Below are 20,846 nucleotides of genomic sequence, written 5' to 3' on the forward strand. Positions count from 1 at the left end.
ATAAATGAAAAATGCTGCAAAATGTTATTTCTACTTTCTTAACCTTCATCATTCAGGTGAGGAATTTCAGGTGCTACAGCGACATTTTATGGACAAATACTACTTAGAGTTTGAGAATACTGAAGAAAACAAGCTCAGTTACACTTCAATTTTCCAAGAATATGTGAGTCTTTGCCTTGTTTATTTTAAGTATCATAGCAACCTCAAAGTTTTACAGGTTTTGGGCTAATGTAGGCTACAATTAGAATTTTCTGAAACATTCTAAAAAAACATCCAAGATTGTTATTGTATAGTTCTTTTTAAATAAGTATTGTAATAAAGATGACTTGGCAATGGGGACTTTAAAAGTGTAACTTGGTACTCAGATAGGAAAAGAGTAGAGGAATTCAGGCCTACAGTCAGCATGAGCAAGGTGACCATAAAGGCCTGGTCTGTGCTGTACATTTCTATGAATTGATAAATAGTTAATAAAATAGATGTTTTAAAAAACTTAAATGTAACTTGAAAACCAGTTGAATTCTCAACCATAATTATCTGTTTTTAATAATACTACTTTTGTGCATTGTTTTTCAAAGCACTGATTTCTTGTTCCATTATATGTGAACGTGCTGAACAATGATATCTTTAACTACTTAATGAGGATTCACGTTCAGGCTGCAAGTCATAAGTTGTCAGTTTCCACCCACATGATATCAAGTTTTTTTTAGTTTTTACTTCTATAAAATAATTAATGATGCCTTTTTTCCTTAGGTCGATTTGTTAGAGAAGTACATCGAGCAGCAGTTAATAGAGAGGATACCAGCCTTCAATATGACTACATTTATTACATCATTACAGTAAGCAATAAGTAAACTAGTTAACTGACTTCACAGTGGTTCTTGTGAACTATGATGCATTTTTTTATTCTGTTAATTTCACGCACTAAAAACTAAACTAGTGTCCTGTGATGACGAAGGAAATTTATGGGTTAAGTATAAACTAGGATCTTTGGCTGAAGTCCTTTTCTTTGCTGAATTAATTGATCACTGGATGATGTATGACATTGGATTGAAAAGAAAGTTGGTCAGTCTTTTCGCATTTAGTTGGTATTGGATATTCTTTATTTTTACTTGTAGACAAAATTAACCCATGTCCTGTTTACTACGTATTTCAGAATTCAGTGTAGAACGTAGATTCTCTCTAATAAACCAGCAAAGGCTCAATACCTCAAGAAACTGGTATTGTGATTAAAGAATTTTGATAATGTTACAGGAAAGGCTCACACTAAGAGAATAACCCCCTTCTAGAGCAATTATATCAAAGGCTTTGCAAAGATGCAATCTCCTACATTTGTACAGTTGCTGCATTAAGAGAAGATGTCAGTTTGGTACTTTACCTACACTTAAATGACATTAATATTAATGAGATAGAGCAACCAAGGGTTGCTTTAAATACGCCTAACTGATGGCCGTGGATAGTAGCTTGTCATCTAATTAAGTGTTTAAGCATGTGAGCATCTGTATGGTCATTGTCATTGAACCAGTCCTGGTGGTTTCTAGTGGAGATGTCAATGCCTAGACATCGTGAATTTCAGAGCAGCTCCTTTTGGTTTCAAATTGTCCGGTTCTATGTGAATCGCTGTTTGAGAAGAGTTATCTTTGCAGGGCTTGAGATCTTCAAAATTGTTTTTCTTGTAACAAAATTTCTGCTGTTTCATTTGTTTTGTGGTCAGGCTAATGGAGATAACTAAACAAATTAGGTGTTAGTCAGTCTAAGAGGACAACAGTATCTGTCATGACCTGTATGGTGTTTCTCGTAGATAATGATGTTCTTTTATACATGCCAATGCCCGGATCTCATTTGTGTTGAATGAAAAACCAGGGTTTTGATTATAACAAAACAGTATTCCATGTATTTAGTCAGCAGGAGGACTCGGTAGGAGTTAACTTTCTTGACCCCATCACCTATCATGTGTGCCAATGGGTGGCATTCTTGTCATCTTTTCCATCACTTTGACTGTCATCATCCAGGTGGTTGGATGCCTTCTAATGTGTACATCTTGTTCATCATGCATTGCACTTACTCTGAAGCCAATGTCATCGATATGCAGTTAGCAGATGCTTGAGTCTGCAATTTGGAAGTTGAACTTCATTGCAAACTCATTTACTGAAGCAAACAAGAGAAAGGGCATTGAACTTCACACTTGCAAAACAAAGATCCTCTAATAACTCTCTCAACTTGTTCCTACTCTAGAGTGCGGCCTTCTAACAATAAATGTAATATATAACCATACCCTTGATTCATTGAAGGTAGATATTTGTGATGAAATTCAGCATCACATATTAGACCATAAGACATAGGAGCAGAATTAGACCATCTGGTCCATCAAGTCTGCTCCGCCATTCAATCATGGCTGATCCTTTTTTTCTATCTCCTACTCAACCCCAGTTCCCATCCTTCTCTCTGTAACTTTTGGTGCCATGTCCAATCAAGAACCTATCAACCTCTACCTTAAATACACCCAATGACCTGGCCTCCACAGCTGCATGTGGCAACAAATTCCACAAATTCACCACCCTTTAGCTAAAGAAATTTCTCTACGTCTCGGCTTTGAAAGGATGCTCCTCTATTCTGAGGCCGTGCCCTCTTGTTCTAGACTCTCCCACTGTGGGAAACGTCCTTTCCACATCTACTCTGTTTAGGCCTTTCAACATTCAACATTCGAAAAGTTGCAATGAGACCCCCCCCCCCTCCCCATCCTTCTGAATTCCAGCGATTACAGACCAAGAGCCATCAAACGTTCCTCGTATGATAATTCTTCCATTCCTGGAATCATCCTTGTGAACCTCCTCTGGACCCTCTCCAATGCCAGCACATCTTTAACAGGGTGAGGGGCCTTATCAGTGCCTTATAAAGCCTCAGCATCACATCCTTGCTCTTGTATTCTAGAACTGTTTTTAACATTGCATTTGCCTTCCTCACCACTGACTCAACCTGCAAGTTAACCTTCAGGGTGTTCTGCACAAGGACTCGTAAATCCTTCTGCATCTCAGATTCCTGGACTTCCCCCTTTTAGAAAATATTCCGCACATTTATTTCTACTACCAAAGTGCATGACCATGCATTTTTCAACATTGTATTTCATTTCCACTTCCTTGCCCATTCTCCTATTCAGTCTAAGTCTTCCTGCATCTTACCTATTTCCTCAACTAATCTTCATATCATCTGCTGTTATGGATTCAGCAACAATAAATATATGAGTCAAGCAGGGGTTTTTATAACAAATAACACATCTATTAAACACTGAAAACAAACCCCCCAAAAGTAAACAAATCACTTACGTAACCGGAAGTCAGCTGCTGTGCGGCAGCTTAAACAGTTCTTAAAGCAATGAAGCTTAAACAGTTCTTAAAGCGATGTTGCAAAAACAGTTCTTAAGGCGATGTTGCAAAAACAGTTCTTCAAAGTAGTATTGCAAAAGTTCAAAATGCTTACAATTCATTAAAGGAGAGACTTTTTAAGATGATTTAAATTCTCTTTCACATCATTTTGTTTCGATTCCCAGTCAAACTACTTTTCCCACGAAGAATTTTACGAAGATGATATGTAACGGCTTAAAGGCACTGACCTTTCCTTTACAAAACTGTTCCCAATCCTTTCTGCTATTATTCACAGGGATTAACACGGGCACAATCAACGAATTCCTTCCGAATGAGGATCAAACAAGGTTGAACCTGTTTCACCGTCGAAATCGACTTTCCTTGATCTTTTATCTCCCGAACTCCGATCTTCACTCTCCACTGATTCTCAACTAGCAGTATTATAAAGAAACTGCTGGCAATGACCTTTTAAACATTAGGCATTAAATAAAACTCCATCTTTCAACTAAACTGTGTCATAACATTAAATCACGCAATGTCATGAAGTCAACATGGCAAATCCAGCCACGAACTGCCCCTCCTCACAGGCAGGGGTCCTCTTTTTATACCCTGTAAAAAAAAACTGTCACATGATCTCTACTGGCGGGGAAAATGACGTCACTCCACCATCACAAGACCATTACCTCAAGTCCAGTATAGCTTCAACACCTGTCACGTGACAAGTACACCACTGTCACGTGTCACGGGTACGTAACACTGCAAACTTGGCAACAAAGCCATCTATTCCATCGTCTAAATCTGAATCACTTATATACAGCATAAAAAGAAGTGGTCCCAACACCAACCCCTGCAGTACACCACTAGTCACTGGCAGCCAACCAGAAAAGAATCCTTTTATTCCCACTCACTGCCTCCTGCTAATCAACCAATGCTTTCCTGTATTTCCCAGGGAAATACCAGTAATTTCCCTGAATTACCATGGGCTCTTAAATTGGTAAGCAGCCTCATGTGTGGCACTTGTCAGAGCCCTTCTAAAAGTCCAAATGCACAACATCCATTGCATCCCCTTTATCTATCCTACTTGTATAATCTCCTCAAAGAATTCCAGCAGGTTCATCAGGCAGGAATTTCCCTGAAGGAAACCATGTCTTTGTATTATCTTGTCCTGTGTCACCAAGTACTCCATTACCTCATCCATAACAATTGACTCTAACATCTTCCCAACCTCTGTGGTCAGGATAACTGGTCTATAATTTCCTTTCTGCTGCCTTCCTCCTTTCTTAAAGAGTGGATTTTACATTTGCAATTTTCCAATCCTCTGGCATCATGTCAGAGTCCAATGATTTTTGAAAGATCATTTCTAATGCAACCCCACAATCTCTAATGCTACCTCTTTCAGAACCCTAGGCTACAGTTCCTCTGGTCCAGATGACTTGTGTACCTTTAGGTCAGCTTTTTGAGCACCTTCTCTCATGTGACAGTAACTGCACCCTTTTCTCTTCATTCACACACTACGACATCAGGCACACTGCTGGTGTCTTCCACAGTGAAGACTGATGCAAAATACTCATTTAGTTCATCAGCCATCTCCTTGTCCCCCATTATTATTTCTCCTGCCTCATTTTCTAGTGGTCCTATGTCCACTCTCATTTCTCTTTTATTTTTAACATACTTGAAAGAACTTTTACAATCCACTTTAATATTATTTGCTAGCTTGCTTTCATATTTCATCTTTTCTCTTCTAATGATTTTTTTAGTTGCTCTCTGTAGGTTTTTAAAAACTTCCCAATCCTCTGTCTTCCCATTAATTTTGCTTTGTTGTATGCCCTTTCTTTAGCTTTTACAATAGCTTTGACTTCCCTTGCTAGTCATGGTTGTACTATTTTACCATTTGAGTATTTCTTCATTTTTGAAATGCACATGTCCTGCACCTTCCTCATTTTCCCCAGAAATGCACACCATTACTGCTCTGCTGACATCCCTGCCAGCAGCTCCTTCCAATTTACTTTGGCCAACTCCTCTCTCATACCACTGTAATTTCCCTTACTTCGCTGAAATACTGCTATATCAGACTTTACTTTCTCCCTATCAGATTTCAAGTTGAACACAATCATATTGTGATCACTGGTTCCTAAGGGTCCTTTTGCCTTAAGCTTCCTAACCACCTCTGGTTCATTACATAACACCCAATCCAGTATAGCTGATCCCCTAGTAGGCTCAACAGCAAACTGCTCTAAAAAGCCATCTCTTAGGCATTCAAAAAAACTCACTCTCTTGAGATCCATTACCAACCTGATTTTCCCAATCGACCTGCATGTTAAGATCTCCCATGACTACCATAACATTGCCCTTTTGACTTGCCTTTTCTATTTCCTGCTGTAACCTGTGGTCCTCCTCCCTGCCACTGTTGGGGGGCATGTATGTAACTGCCATCAATGTCCTTTTACCCTTGCAGTAACATCTTCTGATCCTATGTCACACCTTTCTACTGATTTGATGCCATTCTTTACTGGCAGAGGCACACCACCCCCTCTGCCTACCTTCCTATCCCTCCAATACAACGTGTAACCTGGGACATTCAGCTCCCAACTACAACCATCCTTCAGCTACGATTCAGTGATAGCCACAACATCATATCTGGTAATCTGTAATATTGCCACAAAATCATCCACCTTATTTCTTATATACTATGTGCATTTAGATACAACATTTTGAGTACTGTACTTGCTGTCCTTTCTGATTCTGCATTCCTATTGATTTGATGCTCAGCTGCAACTAAGTCCCATTACTTGCCTGCCCTTCCTGACAATGTGACTGCACGCTATCTTTACTTTTTTACAATCCATCCTTTCCTGAGTCCTTTCACTCCAGTTCCCACCCCAATATAGTGCCAGTGTGCCCTGCAAGTAGTTTGTGTTTCAAAAACCTAGAAAACCATAAGACCCCCTCAACAGCATGCAAAGCGGTATACTTATTACTGAGGAGAATGGCCACAGGGGTACTCTGCACTGGCTGCACATTCTCATTCCCTCTCCTGACAGTTACCTGGTTAACTGTCTCCTGCAATTTAAGGATGGCTACCTACCTGTAGTTCCTATCTATTACCCCCTCATTCTCCCATATGAGCCAAAGATGATGCAGCTGTAGCTCCAGTTACATAAATTGTTCCATTTTAAACAATGCAAATATTTCCCAGGAAATCCAGAACTCTCGTCTTTGTTGTGAAAGTGAGTAAGTGCCATTTTAAATGTCAACACAAGGTGGTGCCCTAAATGGCAGGAAGGAATTTTGGTTTTTTTGCTATTGAAAGATTGTAACTGTTAATGCTAATATTTCAACATTACAGTTGATCAGAAATCTTCAGATTGGAATCTCTCTCAAGGCTGATTTATACTTATGTACTTATGCTTATGCCAAAGCCTTCGTAAGTGGCCTGCACCGTTGTGAGCATTTATACCTGTGTGTTGGAGTGTCTGCGTCGCTCTGCAATTCACTGCCAAAACACTAGTTGGCAGTGGGGTTTCTATGCCACTGTGTAGAGTTTCTTTGTGTGGCGACTGAGCACATCATGTTGGAGTTGGAGCTAATAAATGTTGAACAAGGGTTTTATTGAAATTACTGCAACGCAGAAAAGAGACGACGTCGGAGGAGACGGTGTGTAGGACCATTGGACGGATTGAGGCAGAAGGAGGGTGAATTTTCTGTGCTTGTCCGGCCACTGAGGGACATGGACGAGGAAATGCATTTCAAATATTTTCAGATGTTGGCAGGTAGATTTGATAATTTGGTTCATCGCCTCCAACCATTTATTTTGCATCAGTGTACGCACAATATGCCTGTAGACAGGAGGAAATGCAATGCTACCAAGCAGACCAATCACAGTTGTTGTGGTCTGCGTCGCCGTGACACGCATTTACATTTTTGGAGAAGTGCGCATTAGGCTATGGCGGGTAGGGCGTAGAGTACAGTGCAGATTACATGGCTACGTCGTACCTATGGCGTTCATTTGACACAGAAGTATAAATCAGCCTTTTGTCTACAGTTTGGGAATACCTGGGTGAAACCTTGCGAGCTAAACAGCTGAATATTACTTTATTTTCAATGACATCTTGAAGTCTTTGGGACAGTATTTGACGGCTGTGATTTAGCATTTCTTTTTTCAATGAGAAATTGCCCCATCATCTGAAATGTTGTCAGAGTAGATGTTCACATGCATTTTCAATTTTGTTATTGTTGGTGAGTGACACCCTAGGCAGAATATTCCCTTTTGTTTGCTATCGTACAGTTATCATTGATGAAGTAATGTAAAGAGCATTCTCCATTCATATAAACACTTCCCAGAACCCTTAAGTATCATGGAAGATGAGAAACATTCTTCTGAACATTGTTGTTTCCAGATTGCCTCCATAGAGCAAATCCAAAACAAGTATTTTGTGTCAGTCTTCACTGTGGTTGACAATAGCAGTATGTCAGAAGTTCAAGAGTATTGGGGGGTGGAAGTGAGTGTGGTTGCCATTACTAAGGAGAAGGTGCTTGGAAACCTGTGAGGTATGAAGGTAGGTAAGTTGCCTGGACCAGTTAGATTACCCGCCAGGGTTCTGAAAGAAGTAACTGAAGAGATTGTGGAGGTGTTAGTAATGATCTTTCAAGAATCATCAGTTTCTGGAATGGATCCGGAGGACTGGAAAATTGCAATTCTTTAAGAAGAGAGGGAGGCAGACAAAAACAAATTATAGGCCAGATAGATTAACTTCAGTGGTTGGGAAGATGGTGGAGTCCATTACTAAGGATGAGGTTTCGGGATACTTTGAGGTTCATGACAAAGTAGGCCAAGGTTGGCATAGTTTCCTTAAAGGGAAAGCTTGCCTGACAAATCTATTGAAATTCTTTTGGGAAATAACAGGAAGGATAGACAAAGGAGAGTCAATGGATGTTGTTTACCTGGATTTTCAGCAGGTCTTTGAAAAGGTGCCACATGTGCGGCCTCCATCAGTCATGGTTGACCATGGGTACTGCACCTCTGGTAGTCACTGGTTTGTCATGCAGCGTCAACTGTGGCTATTGAGGCCGATCCTGGAACAGCAGGCTCTGCCACAGTTGCTATATGTGTAGGGCGTCGTGGAATTGTTGTCTGCTGTGCTCTTCATTTAGTTCTCTGCTCCTCAAACTGACTCAGGATCACTCTTTCGCCTTGCTCTAGGTGTTGCTGAAGAGTGCCTCGCCATTTGTTGTGGTCGTCTGCTGTATCCTCCTTGCACTCTGTGTTGATTTTTAAGGCTTTCATGTCACGCTTGCTGAGGTCCTTGAAGCAAAGCTGGGGTCTAGCAGTGTTCCTTTTGCCTGTTGCTAGTTCTCCGTAGAGGATGTCCTTTGGCAGTCTCCCATCATTCACACGACGGATTTGGCCCAGCCAGTCTGCATTGTCTTAAAAGTGTGAACACTGTGGGAAGTCCAGCACGGGAGAGGACCTCAGAGTTTAGGACTTTGTCTCTCCAGGTGATGCAGAGGATGCGGCGAAGGCCGCGCAGGTGAAAACAATCGAGTTTCCTCTCCTGTTTGGAGTAGATGGTCCAAGTCTCGCTCCTTTACAGGAGGGTGCTGATAACTAATGCATTGTACGCAGCAGTCTTGGTCTTTGTAGTGAGTTTCGGATTCTTCCAGACCTGTGACGAGAGTCGAACAAGGATCGATGCTGCCTTGCCAATACGCCTATTGATTTCAGCATCGAGGGAGAGAGTGTCGCTAATGGTCGACCCCAAGTATGTGAATTCATGGACCATTTTTAGATCGTAATTGGCGATGGTAATGACTTGTCTCGGCTATGTTGTGGGCAAGGACATTTCTTTTCTTTAGGCTGATGATAAGCCCGAAGTCCTTGCATGCCTTAGAGAAGCGGTCCATGAGAGTTTGTAGTTGCTGTTTGGTGAGCGAGGTTATAGCAGCATCATCAGCAAAGAGCATGTCACATATTAAGATGTTTTGCACCTTTGTCCTTGCTCTCAGGCATGCAGGGTTGAATAGCCGTCCACGTAGATGCCTTCAGTCGACATCCCAAACGCGTGCTTCAATAGCAGAGAGAAGAAGATGCCGAATAATGTTGGGGCCAACATGCATCCTTGTTTGACTCCACTACGAATAGCAAAGGGTTCTGATGAGCTGTCATTGTACTGAACAGTAGTCTTCATGTCATCATGGAATGACTTGATGATACTTTGGAGTTTCAGGGGACAGCTGACCTGAAGAAGAATCTGAAAGAGCCCATCCCTGTTGACAAGGTTGAATGCCTTGGTCAAGTCGATGAAAGCGACATAGAGGGGTTTCTGTTATTCCCTGCACTTCTCCTTAAGTTTACGGATTGAGAAAATCATGTTGACAGTAGGCGTCCTTGTGCAAAAACTACATTGGGACTCAGGGTAGACCTGTTCTGCCAGAGTTTGTGGACATGCTAGAGATACATGAGCAAAGACTTTGCCGACACTACTCAGGAGGGAGATACCCCTGCAGTTATTGCAGTCGCCCCTATCACCCTTTTCTTGTACAAAGTGACAATTTTGGAGTCGCGCATATCCTGAGGTACGGCTGCTTCCTTCCAGCACTGACGGAGGACCTCGTGTAAGGGTTGGAGGAGTGAGCTCTTGTAGTGTTGATTGGGTCTGGAGGAATCCCATCATTGCCGGGAGCTTTCCCTGGCACCAGACTGTCAGTTGCCTTGCTGAGGTCGTCAATGGTTGGTACGGAGTCAAGTTCATCCATGACTGGTAGACAATTGATGGCATCAATGGTTGAGCTAACAACCACATTTTCCCTCAAGTAGAGCTCAGAGTAGTGTTCTACCCAGCATTCCATCTGTTTACTTTTATCGGTGATTATTTCACTGCTGCATGACTTCTCAGGGGTGCCGTCTTGCTCCGCGATGGGCCAGGGGCCTTCTTGATACCGTCATACATCGATCTGATGTTGCCTGTCACAGCTGCTGTCTGAATGTCCTCACTGAGCTGGAGCCAGTACTCATTTGCACACTGCCTTGCAGTCTGTTGCATGTTGCTTCTAGCAGCTCGAAGAGCCTGGAGTGTTTGGTTGGATGGTGAGCGCTTGTACTCTGTGAGAGCTGCACACTTGGCTTCGACGTCAAGAGTCATAATGTTGGACTTTACCTCAAACCAGTCACTGCTCTTTGTGGTCTTTCTTCCAAAGGTAGAGAGTGCTGATTCGTGGATGGTGTCGAGAAGGTATGACCATTGTTCTGTTGCAGTATCTCCTTGTGAGGAGGTCGTCATAGCACCCTGTACTGACTTGGCAAACTGGCCAACCTTTTCTGACTGTTTCATCTTTCTTGTGTTGATGTGAAGTTTTCCAGTTTGTTTGGAGTGGTGGATTTTCTTCAGACGTAGTTTGATCTTACAGCATATATGAGGCTGCTTAACAAGATAAAAGCCCAAGTTATTATAGGAGAGTTACTAGCATGGATAGAAGATTAGCTGACTGACAGGATGCAAAGAGTCAGAATAAAAGGGACAAGTAGGGGTAGGTATTGGGACAGCTTCTTTACATGTTATATGTCAATGATTTGGATAATGGAATTGATGGCATTGTGGCCAGGTTTGAAGATGGTACAAAGATAGGTGGAGGAGCAGGTACTGTTGAAGAAGGAAGGAGTCTGCAGAAGGACTTGGACAGATTGGGAAAAGTTACCGATGGAATCTAGTTTATGGTTGTGCCCTTTGATAGAAGGATTAAAGGCATAGACTATATTCTAAACAGGGAGAAAATGCAAAAGTCATAGAGGTGCAAAAGGATTTGAGAGTAAAGGTTAACTTGCTGGTTGAGTAGTTGGTAAGGAAGGCAAATGCAATGTTAGCATTTGTTTTGAGAGAATTAGAATATAAGAGCAAGGATGTAATTCTGAGGCTTTATAAGGCATTGGTTAGACTGCACTTGGGGTACTGTGAACAGTTCTGGGCCTCTTATCTAAAAGAGGCATTAGAGAGAGTCCAGAGGAAGTTCACAAGAATAATTCTGGAAATGAAAGGGTTAATATGCATACAGTACAATGTAAAAGCCTTAGGCACATACATAGTTGCAAGAAAAAGTTTGTGAACCCTTTGCAATTACCTGGTTTTCTGCTTTAATTACTCATAAAATATAGTCTGATGTTCATCTAAATCACAATCGTAGTCAAGCATAATTTGCCTAAACTCATATCACACAAACACTTGTACTTTTCTTGCCTTTGTTGAACATATTGTTTAATCATTCACAGTTCAGGCTGGAAAATGTATGTGACCCCTTGTATTTGATACTGGTGAAATCTCCTTTAGCAGCAATAACCTCCACCAAACGTTTCCTGTAGCTGCTGACAAGATTTGCACGATGGTGAAGAGGAATTTTAGACCAATCCTCCATACAAAACTGTTTCAGTTGATCAGTATTTCTGGAATACCTTGCATGAGCCAGCCCTCTTTAGGTCATGCCACAGCATCTCAATTGGGTTAAAGTCTAGACTCAGTCTGGCCATTCCAAAACACAACTTTTTTTCTTTTTAAACCATTCCTGTTGTTGATTTACTCTTGTGTTTCAGATTGTTGTATTGTTGCATCATCTAACTTCTATTAAGCTTCAGGTGACGGACCACTACCCTGATATTCTCCTGTAAAATGTCTTGATACAATTTTGAACTCATTGTTCTCTCAACAACTGCAAGCCATCTAGCTCTGAGGCAGCAAAGCAGCCAAAACCATGATGCTGTTTCCACCAAGCTTCAGAGTTGGGATGAGGTGTTGGTGTGCAGTACCCTTTTTCCGCCAAATATAGCTGTGTGCATTTCTGCCAGCAAGCTCATCTTCATCTGTCCACAGAACATTGTCCCAGGAGTGTTGTGGAACATCCAGATAGTCTTTTGCAGACTTGAGACACGTACAGTGTTTTTTTTTTGAGATCAGTGGTTTCCTCTATGGTGTCCTTTCATAAATACCATTATTGTTCAGCGTTTTTCTTAATAGAAGACACACGAACTGAAACTTCAGCTAGTTCTAGAGATTTCTGCAGGTCTTTTGCTGTTACTGCCGGGTTCTTTTTCACCTCCTTCAGCATTACACACTGTGCTCTTGGTGTGATGCCCACTCTCGGAGAGAGTCGCAACAGTACTGAATTTGTAGACAACTTCTCGTACTGTGGACTGATCAACTTCCAAGTCTTTAGAAATACTTTTGTAGCCTATTCCAGCTTCATACATCTTCAATTCTTCCTCTCTAAGGTCATCTGAAAGTTGTTTTGATCGAGGTATGTGCATATAAACAGATCTTTCTCAGGAAAAGCAGGCTCTGTCAGTAATTTGATTTTGTGTGTCTTTTTATAGGGCAGGGCACCCACACCTCCAATCTCAACTCATTGATTGGAACACCTGGCTCCGAAGAGCTTTTGTAGAAGGAATACTCCAGAGAGTCACATACTTAGGCTGTGATTGTTTAAATGATGTTTAAAAAGAAGAAGTACAATTGTTTGTGTGTTATTAGTTTAAACAGATTGTGCTTGTCTATTTGATTTAGATGATGATCAGACCATACTTTATGAGTAATTAATGCAGAAAACTAGGTGTTTGCAAAGGGTTCACCAATTTTCCTGCAGCTGTAACTGGGGTACTTTTGCACATTACTGGATATGCCAACATGGCATGGAGAGCACGTTTGTAAATCTGGCGGGAGCAAAGGACGTTTGGAATGGTGAGGGTGGAGCACCGCGGGAGGGGTGTGGGACAGGTGGCAGAGGAGTGCCAGGGGCAGGGGGTAACATGGGTCCAGGTACACCCAGCCCTGAGTCACCAGGCAAGGTCATTTAATTACAAACAATTGGTTTATTGATTATTGGAGAATGTCTCTCTGGTGCTTACTGCTCCCTCCCCTTTCCCTGCCCACTCTCAGTCCACAATAGAGACCTATATCAGAATCAGGTTTATCATTTGGTTTTTTTTGCGGCAGTAGTACATTGCAATATGTGAAGTTTTGCAGTAGAACTCTTATGCACGTTAACTGTGTGTATGTGCTTAAGATTTTTGCACTCTACTGTATAAGGATTGTTTGGCTCTGGGCTTGTAATCACTGGGGTTTAGAAGGTTGAGAGGGAATCTCATTAAAGCCTATTGAATACTGGAAGGAATAGTGTGGATGTAGAGAGGATGTTTCGTATAGTGGGAGAGTCCGACTGAAGGGCACAGCCTCATGTGGACATGGATTTAGAACAGAGATGAGAGGTAGTTTCTTTAGCCAGAGGATGGTGTATTTGTGGAATTCATTGCCACAGGCGACTGTGGAGGCTAAGTCATTGAGTAGATTTAAAGTAGTGGTTGGTAGGTTCTTGAATAGTCAAGGCATCAAGGGTTATGAGGAGAAAGCAAGAGTTCTATCCCGCTCTTTGTGATTATTAATAAATGGCTTGGGTGAGGAAGTGGAAGGGTGGGTTAGTAAGTCTGCAGCTGACACGAAGGTTGTTGATGTTTTCAATAGTATAGAAAGTTGTTGTAGATTACAACAGGACGTGTGCAGCTGTTATTTAGCTAATTTACTTCTGAAGTAGGTTTATAAATAACTACACAGAAAAGCAAGCGCAGTTTTAAATATATAAGTTGGGGTCTATTCACTGTGGAAGAACCCCTATTCTAATTTGCATTTTGGATTAGTTATTTGCATAAAATTTGCATACTACTCTGAAATTGTTGAGCAGCCTTTCATTTGGTTCTTAGTAAGAAGGAAAAGCTTTCATAATTTCTTCTGGCAAAAATTAATTCAGAAGTTTTTTGATTTTCTTGTTACAACAAATTGCCAGTCACTAAGTTAGCCAATAAATTTCCCATCAACCTAATCTGCAAACTATCGTTTCCTTTGGGTTTATCATCAATATTGCATGCAATTTACATCAGACTTAAACCTCTGCAGTTTCTTGAGCCATTGGCACCTCCATTAGAAAATATTACAAAAGCAGACAGTGCCTGTTTGAATTATTATAGTTGATAAACATAATTCAGCACTAAAAATCACATAAAAGATAATTATAGTGCTATTATGGTTTATTGCAGGCAACATAAAGATGAAATATCTGGAGATATATTTGACATGCTGCTGACCTTCACTGATTTCCTGGCTTTCAAAGAAATGTTCCTTGACTACAGAATGGTATGTGATGCTGCTCTGTGTGAAATTTAAGCAGAATGTCACACTTGTTCATCACATTCAGTCCGGGAAGGTAACATATTCAAATACCAGTCTTTCCTGAGTTCGCTGGTCCTACACAAGAACTATGAGGGTACAACCATTAATTTTTGTGTCTGCTGGTCAGAAGGGATAGAGGAGTTAAGATTCAAAGGCGATTTGTGTTCTTGCATTGAGAAAATAAACCTAATTTTCAAGCTTTGTGAGCTTGCGTTAATGTATTTAGTTTTCTAAGGATAACCATATATTTATGGATGTTGTCAAATTGAATGATTAATACATCTTAGATAATTGTATATGATTTTGGTGGAGTACAAGATCGTCCTGTTGAATAAAATCTGTCATGTGACAAGTTTAAGCTCATGAATGCCTTAACTATCCTTTTTTTTTCTATTTTCTACCCCCTTTGGATCTTTTATCCAAGAGAGCTTAATTGTAGAAGCTTTTATGACCTCCAGGTCATTAAAGACTCCCAACATGTGAACAGCATTGTGAGAAATGACAATCCAAAATCCAGAGATACTGGAAATCTGAAATAAAACAAAATGCTGTAAACTCTCAGCAGGTCAGGCATCTGTGGAAGGAAAGAGTTAATATTTCATGTTGTTAAAGTTCCTTTGACAGAACTGAGAAAAGGCAGAAATGGTGTTTTTATGTTGCAAAGACGCTGGGAAAGGAATAGAAGGAAGATCACTGAGAGGGTGAGGCCATGGTTTCCACGCTGATCCGGTGGGTTAATGAGGGTGGTTAGAAACACAACAAAGGTATGCAAAAGCTGTAAGCAATACCAAGACACAAGGACACACTAATGGAGAGAGGAAAACCTAACACAATATTACAGATAGGTGACCTATGACAGAGCTTGCTAATTCAGAAACAAACAGGGAAAGTGTGATACCCAAAAGCTAATGAATTTAGTGTTGAATCTGGAAGGTTACAGTGTGACCAAACAAAAGATGAGATGATGCAGACAGTCAAGTCAGTGGACTAGAATAGACAACAGGCAGCTCAGAGAGAGCACTGTGCAAATGCTCCACAATGTGTTCACTGATGTGGAGAGAAACAGGTTGTGAGCACTGAATGTAATTCACTTGAAAGTAATAGGGTAAATTTCTTTGTCTTAAAGGCCTGTTTAAGTCCCTGGATGCTGGGAAGAGACGAGATAAAGACTTCTATTGTATTTCCAGAAATTACAAAGTAAAATGTTGTAAGAATGGGAGTAGTTGTGGAGAGGGAAGATCAAACCAGGTAGTCCTGAAGGGAATAACCCCTTCACCATGTTGAAAAGTGATGAAAGAGGGAGTATAGGCCTAGTGGTTGAACCTACTTGAAGCTTGTGAATATAAAGACAAACTGGATGGGACAAAGGAATTGGAAACTGTGAAGGTGGTACAAAGATCAGAGGTGTCAGGTGGAAGATGATGTATTAAATTTGGAAGCAATGGAGTGGGGGGGAAAGAGCAAACAAGCTTTTATCTTGCTCCATCAGAGAGCAGAGCTGCAGGAAATAGTTGTTATTATTGAGACTTCTAGCTTATGGTAGGGTAGAAGACATGCCAGAAGTGGTGAGTGAATAGTCTCATCTTCAGAGCAAAAATGACAGACTGAGGAATAGCAAGAATAGAATAGGCGTATCTACAGGAGTGAAGATGGATGGAATATATCAAGAAAGTCTATGAGCTTATAATAAGACTATAAGACATTGGAGCTGAATTAGGCCATTCAGCCTGTCCAGTCTGTTCAACCACAGCATCATGGCTGATTGATAAACACCTTCAACCCCATTCTCTCGCCTTCTCCCTGTAACTTTTGATGCCCAGACTAATCAAGAACCTATCAACCTCTGTTTAAAGATGCCCAATGACTTGGCCTCCTCAGCTATCTTTGGCGATGAATTCCACAGATTCACTCAACTCTGGTTAAAGAAATTCCTCATCTCTGTTCTAAATGGATGTCCCTCTTTTCTGAGGCTGTGCCCTCTGGTCCTCAGCCTCTCCATTATAGGAAACATCTTCGCTATATTCATTCTATCTAGACCTTTCAATATATGGTAAGTTTCAATGAGCCCCCCACCCCCCACCCCATTTCTTCTAAATTACAGTGTGTATGGCCAGAGCTAACAAACATATCTTGTATGTTAACCCTTCCATTCCCAGAAGCATTTTTGTGAACTTCCTCTGGACCCTTTCCAATGCCAGCATATCTTTTCTTGGATAATGGGCCCAAAACTGCCCACAATACTCCGTGTGGTCTTACCAATGTCTTATAAAGCTTCAGCATTACGTCCTTGCTTTTATGTTGTCCTTTGGAATCAAATGTTAATGCTGCATTTGCCTTGCTTACCACTGACTCAACCTGCAAAATTAACTTTTAGGGAATCCTCCATGAGGACTCAAAGTCCCTTTGCTCCTGCCACTGCTTTGCCTGTTCTCCCACTCTGTAATGGATGCTTAAAGCTAAACCTATCTGCTGAGATGGAGGAATCCAGAAAAGGAAAAGTCAGATGGACAATATGAAAATGATAGCAGGGTGGAAATTCACAGGAAAAGTAACAAACTTGTTATGAATGCAGAAAGGAGCCCTCATCAATATGCTGGAAAAATCTTTGAGGGATGAGGCGTGACTAGTACTGTAACAAAGCCATTCCACGTGTCCCACAAAAGGTCAGGCCCTTCTTTATCCTGCAGCCCATGCAATACCAGAATTACACGCTTGATCTGGAAAATATGAATGGGGTTTAAGTTGTTGTTCAATGTAAGAACAGGATCAGCCAAGCATACAAGTGTGTAGGTGGGGAGGAACTGGTGGTGCTGCTGTTCAAGGAAGAAGCAGAGGGCTCTCACACCATTTTGATGTGAGATAGAGATGTACAAGGATGTTTAGGATACAAGTGTTTAGAATAAAGTATTTTCTCTGCAGTTTATCTGTTTGGGGTGTAGGAACTGTCTCTTACAGGCTGGTGCAGCAACCCTTGATACCCAGGTATCGTATGTGTATAGAAATGGAGCCAAGCAAATGATGTCATTGGGTTCTGGTGCGATTACAGGCTAAGGAAATACAAAGCTAATCATTGAATCTGTTGCTGTCATAGGAGCCAGATCATGTCAGATGCTGTTTAATTTGCTACTTAACTCAAATATTTTCTCCCTCATGTTAAATTTTGCCTTTTCAGGAAAAAGAAGGGCGCGGCCTTGACTTTAGCGGCGATCTCATAGTAACACCCTTATCGAAATCCTCATCATTGTCTCCAGCTTCAAATAATATTCTACCTTTGCAATAGCTTAACTGTATGTTTGTAAAGTCCTGCATTTATTCCTGTACAGTGATGTATTCCATCCATGATGAAGAAACAGGCATTTTGATATGTTTCAGTATTCTCTACTGAATTCTAAAGCTCAGAAGTCTGAGAATCCAACCTATACAAGAACTCAGGACAACAGTTTTGCAACCCTTAAATCGAATCCAATGTACGTTACAGTCTATATTTTATCCCTTTCAAATCAGAATGCTATAGTGATAACTCCCTTTCAGATTTTGCTTAGAATATAGAACACTACAACACAGTACAGGCCCTTTGGCCCACAATGTTGTGCCAACCTTTTATTCTTTTCTAAGATCAGTCTACCCCTTCCCTCCTACATAACCATTCATTTTTGTATATAAGAGTTTCTTAAATGTCCCTAATGTATCTTACCTCCTCTGGCAAGGTGTTCCATACCCCCACAGCTCTCTGTGTAAAGAACTTGCTTCTGACATTCCCTCCCCCCATCCCATACTTTCCTCCAATCACCTTTAATGATGCCCCCTTGTTTTTGCAGACTATTTCTATTCGTTCTAGGACTCATGAAAAGTTGCAAATTTCCAGAGTTTTTGGGAGCCATATAAATATTGTAACTGCAGGCAAATATTATTGTCATTCAGGAAAGAAAGGAATTAATGATGCTTTAGGGCAAACCAAGTCCACTTTCAGTCCTGATCCAGGACCTTGACTCAACAGTGAGCAAGTCCATCACCCTCCAGCAAATTGTTTGCTTCATGAGCCAACATTTGCAGTCCTTTGTGTCTGAATTTTAGGAAAATTAACTCTGAACACCATTGAATTGAACATCCAAAAACAATATTTCCCTTGTTTTCTGCTTCATATTTCAAGGCCAGCCAGCTCAGAGTCCATTCCAACTCCTGGAGCAGGCAATCCCATTAGTTCCATGCCTCTTCTTCATTTGCTTTCATCATCAAATTATTTTCTTATCACACATGCCCAATCCATTCCTTTGTCATTTACTCTTACACAATGGACTAATTCATCTACCAGCCCGTCTTTAACCAGAGCAACCAACAGAAACCTGTAGAGCCACAAAGAAAAATGTGCAAACTGCACAGAGGGCATCTAAGATTAGCACTGAATCCTAGTCTCTGGAGCTGCACCAGTTGCCGTGACACTCTGACCTCTTTTATCTTGCAAATTAATTTAATGTATGCAAAATGAAATCTCCTCCCTGAGCTGATTGGAATCTCTAAATCCAGGCAACGCTAAATCAGGTTTTATAATCTCCTGTGCCTAAATTCAAATTGTACTTTAACTTGTCATAGCACTGAAACATTGTCTGACCTGAAACCAAGACTTCCACAGAGAATTGAATTAACACAATGCATTTGGCCGTTGTCTTAATAACATAATGCACACAACTGACAAAATCTCAAATATCCAAAGTTTTTGGCATCTTAATTAGAGAATACCATAACATTTTGACTTGCTTGAAACATTTTTGTGAGATATCAGTATAGGCAACTAGTGTTCTTTTACCACTTAATTTCTATTCATATGACTGCTTAATTGTCCAGTAATGTTGAGTGTTGTTTATTCCAGTTAATAGATGTAACTCAGCCTTTTAGTGCTACTACAGTTTAACATGTAAGAAAGAAGATTTTGTTAAGAAGAGTGCAGAGTATTATGGCTTTCTTAGTAAAGAGAAGTGAATTTGTCAATTTAGCTTTTGTTTCACTGTGGGTTATGAATGTTTATATTTTCATATTTGTACATTTTTATTCCAATGTATTTTGAATAAAGGGTTGCTGAAATGCACGTTTGTAAGATGAGTGCTTTTGATTTCTAATCATAGGTAATGTCTAATCATCAGTTTTATTAATTCACAGTACCAACATCATAAAATTGCAGCATACATGTCTCTGCCTATAATTAACAGCTTATAATTACATTTATTCTTAATTTTCCCTTGACTCCAATAAAAATGAGGCTGTTCAGCAATCAGCAAAAATAGACAATAGACAATAGGTGCAGAAGTAGACCATTCGGCCCCTCGAGTCTGCACCGCCATTCTGAGATCATGGCTGATCATTCACTATCAATACCCAGTCCCTGCCTTGTCCCCATATCCCTTGATTCCCCTATCCATCAGATATCTATCTAGCTCCTTCTTGAAAGCATCCAGAGAATTGGCCTCCACCGTCTTCCGAGGCAGTGCATTCCACACCTCCACAACTCTCTGGGAGAAGAAGTTTTTCCTCAACTCTGTCTTAAATAACTGACCTCTTATTCTCAATCCATACCCTCTGGTACTGGACTCTCCCAACATCTGGAACATATTTCCTGCCTCAATCCTATCAAATCCTTTAATTATCTTAAACGTTTCAATCAGATCCCTTCTCAATCTCCTCAATTCCAGTGTGTACAAGCCCAATCTCTCCAATCTCTCTGCGTAAGACAGCCCTGCCATCCCAGGAATCAACCTAGTGAATCTACGCTGCACTTCCTCAATTGCCAGAATGTCCTTCCTTAAACCTGGAGACCAAAATTGTACACAATATTCCAGGTGTGGTCTCACCAGGGCCCTGTACAAATGCAAAAGGACATCCTTGCTCTTGTACTCAATTCCCCTTGTAATAAAGGCCAACATTCCATTTGCCCTCTTCACTGCCTGTTGCACTTGCTCATTCACCTTCATTGACTGACGAACTAGGACTCCTAGGTCTCTTTGCATTTCTCCCTTACCTAACTCTACACCGTTCAGACAATACTCTGCCCTCTTGTTCCTGCTTCCAAAGTGGATAACTTCACATTTATTCACATTGAATGACATCTGCCAAGTACCTGCCCACTCACCCAGCCTATCCAAGTCTCCCTGTATTCTCCTAACGTCCTCTTCGCATGTCACACTGCCACCCAGTTTAGTATCGTCAGCAAACTTGCTGATATAGTTTTCAATGCCCTTATCTAAATCGTTGACATAAATCGTAAAGAGCTGTGGTCCCATTACAGAGCCCTGTG

At 40.9% G+C, this 20,846-nt stretch overlaps 1 protein-coding gene across 3 annotated transcripts in view; it reads left to right on the forward strand.

Annotated features, from left to right (window-relative positions):
- The window catches only part of arl2bp (ADP-ribosylation factor-like 2 binding protein), a 31,566-nt gene extending 11,923 nt beyond the window's left edge, over window positions 1–19,643 (forward strand). For all 3 annotated transcript variants that reach the window (XM_059992701.1, XM_059992700.1, XM_059992702.1), the window contains exons 4-7: window positions 57–163; window positions 751–836; window positions 14,428–14,524; window positions 17,733–19,643. In XM_059992701.1, the coding sequence (XP_059848684.1) occupies window positions 57–163; window positions 751–836; window positions 14,428–14,524; window positions 17,733–17,840 (398 nt within the window). In that variant the 3' untranslated portion in view covers window positions 17,841–19,643. The remainder of the gene's footprint in view (window positions 1–56; window positions 164–750; window positions 837–14,427; window positions 14,525–17,732) is intronic.
- Window positions 19,644–20,846: the final 1,203 nt, after the last annotated feature.

This window comes from Hypanus sabinus, chromosome 17, assembly GCF_030144855.1.
Source record: "Hypanus sabinus isolate sHypSab1 chromosome 17, sHypSab1.hap1, whole genome shotgun sequence".
NCBI lineage: Eukaryota > Metazoa > Chordata > Chondrichthyes > Myliobatiformes > Dasyatidae > Hypanus > Hypanus sabinus.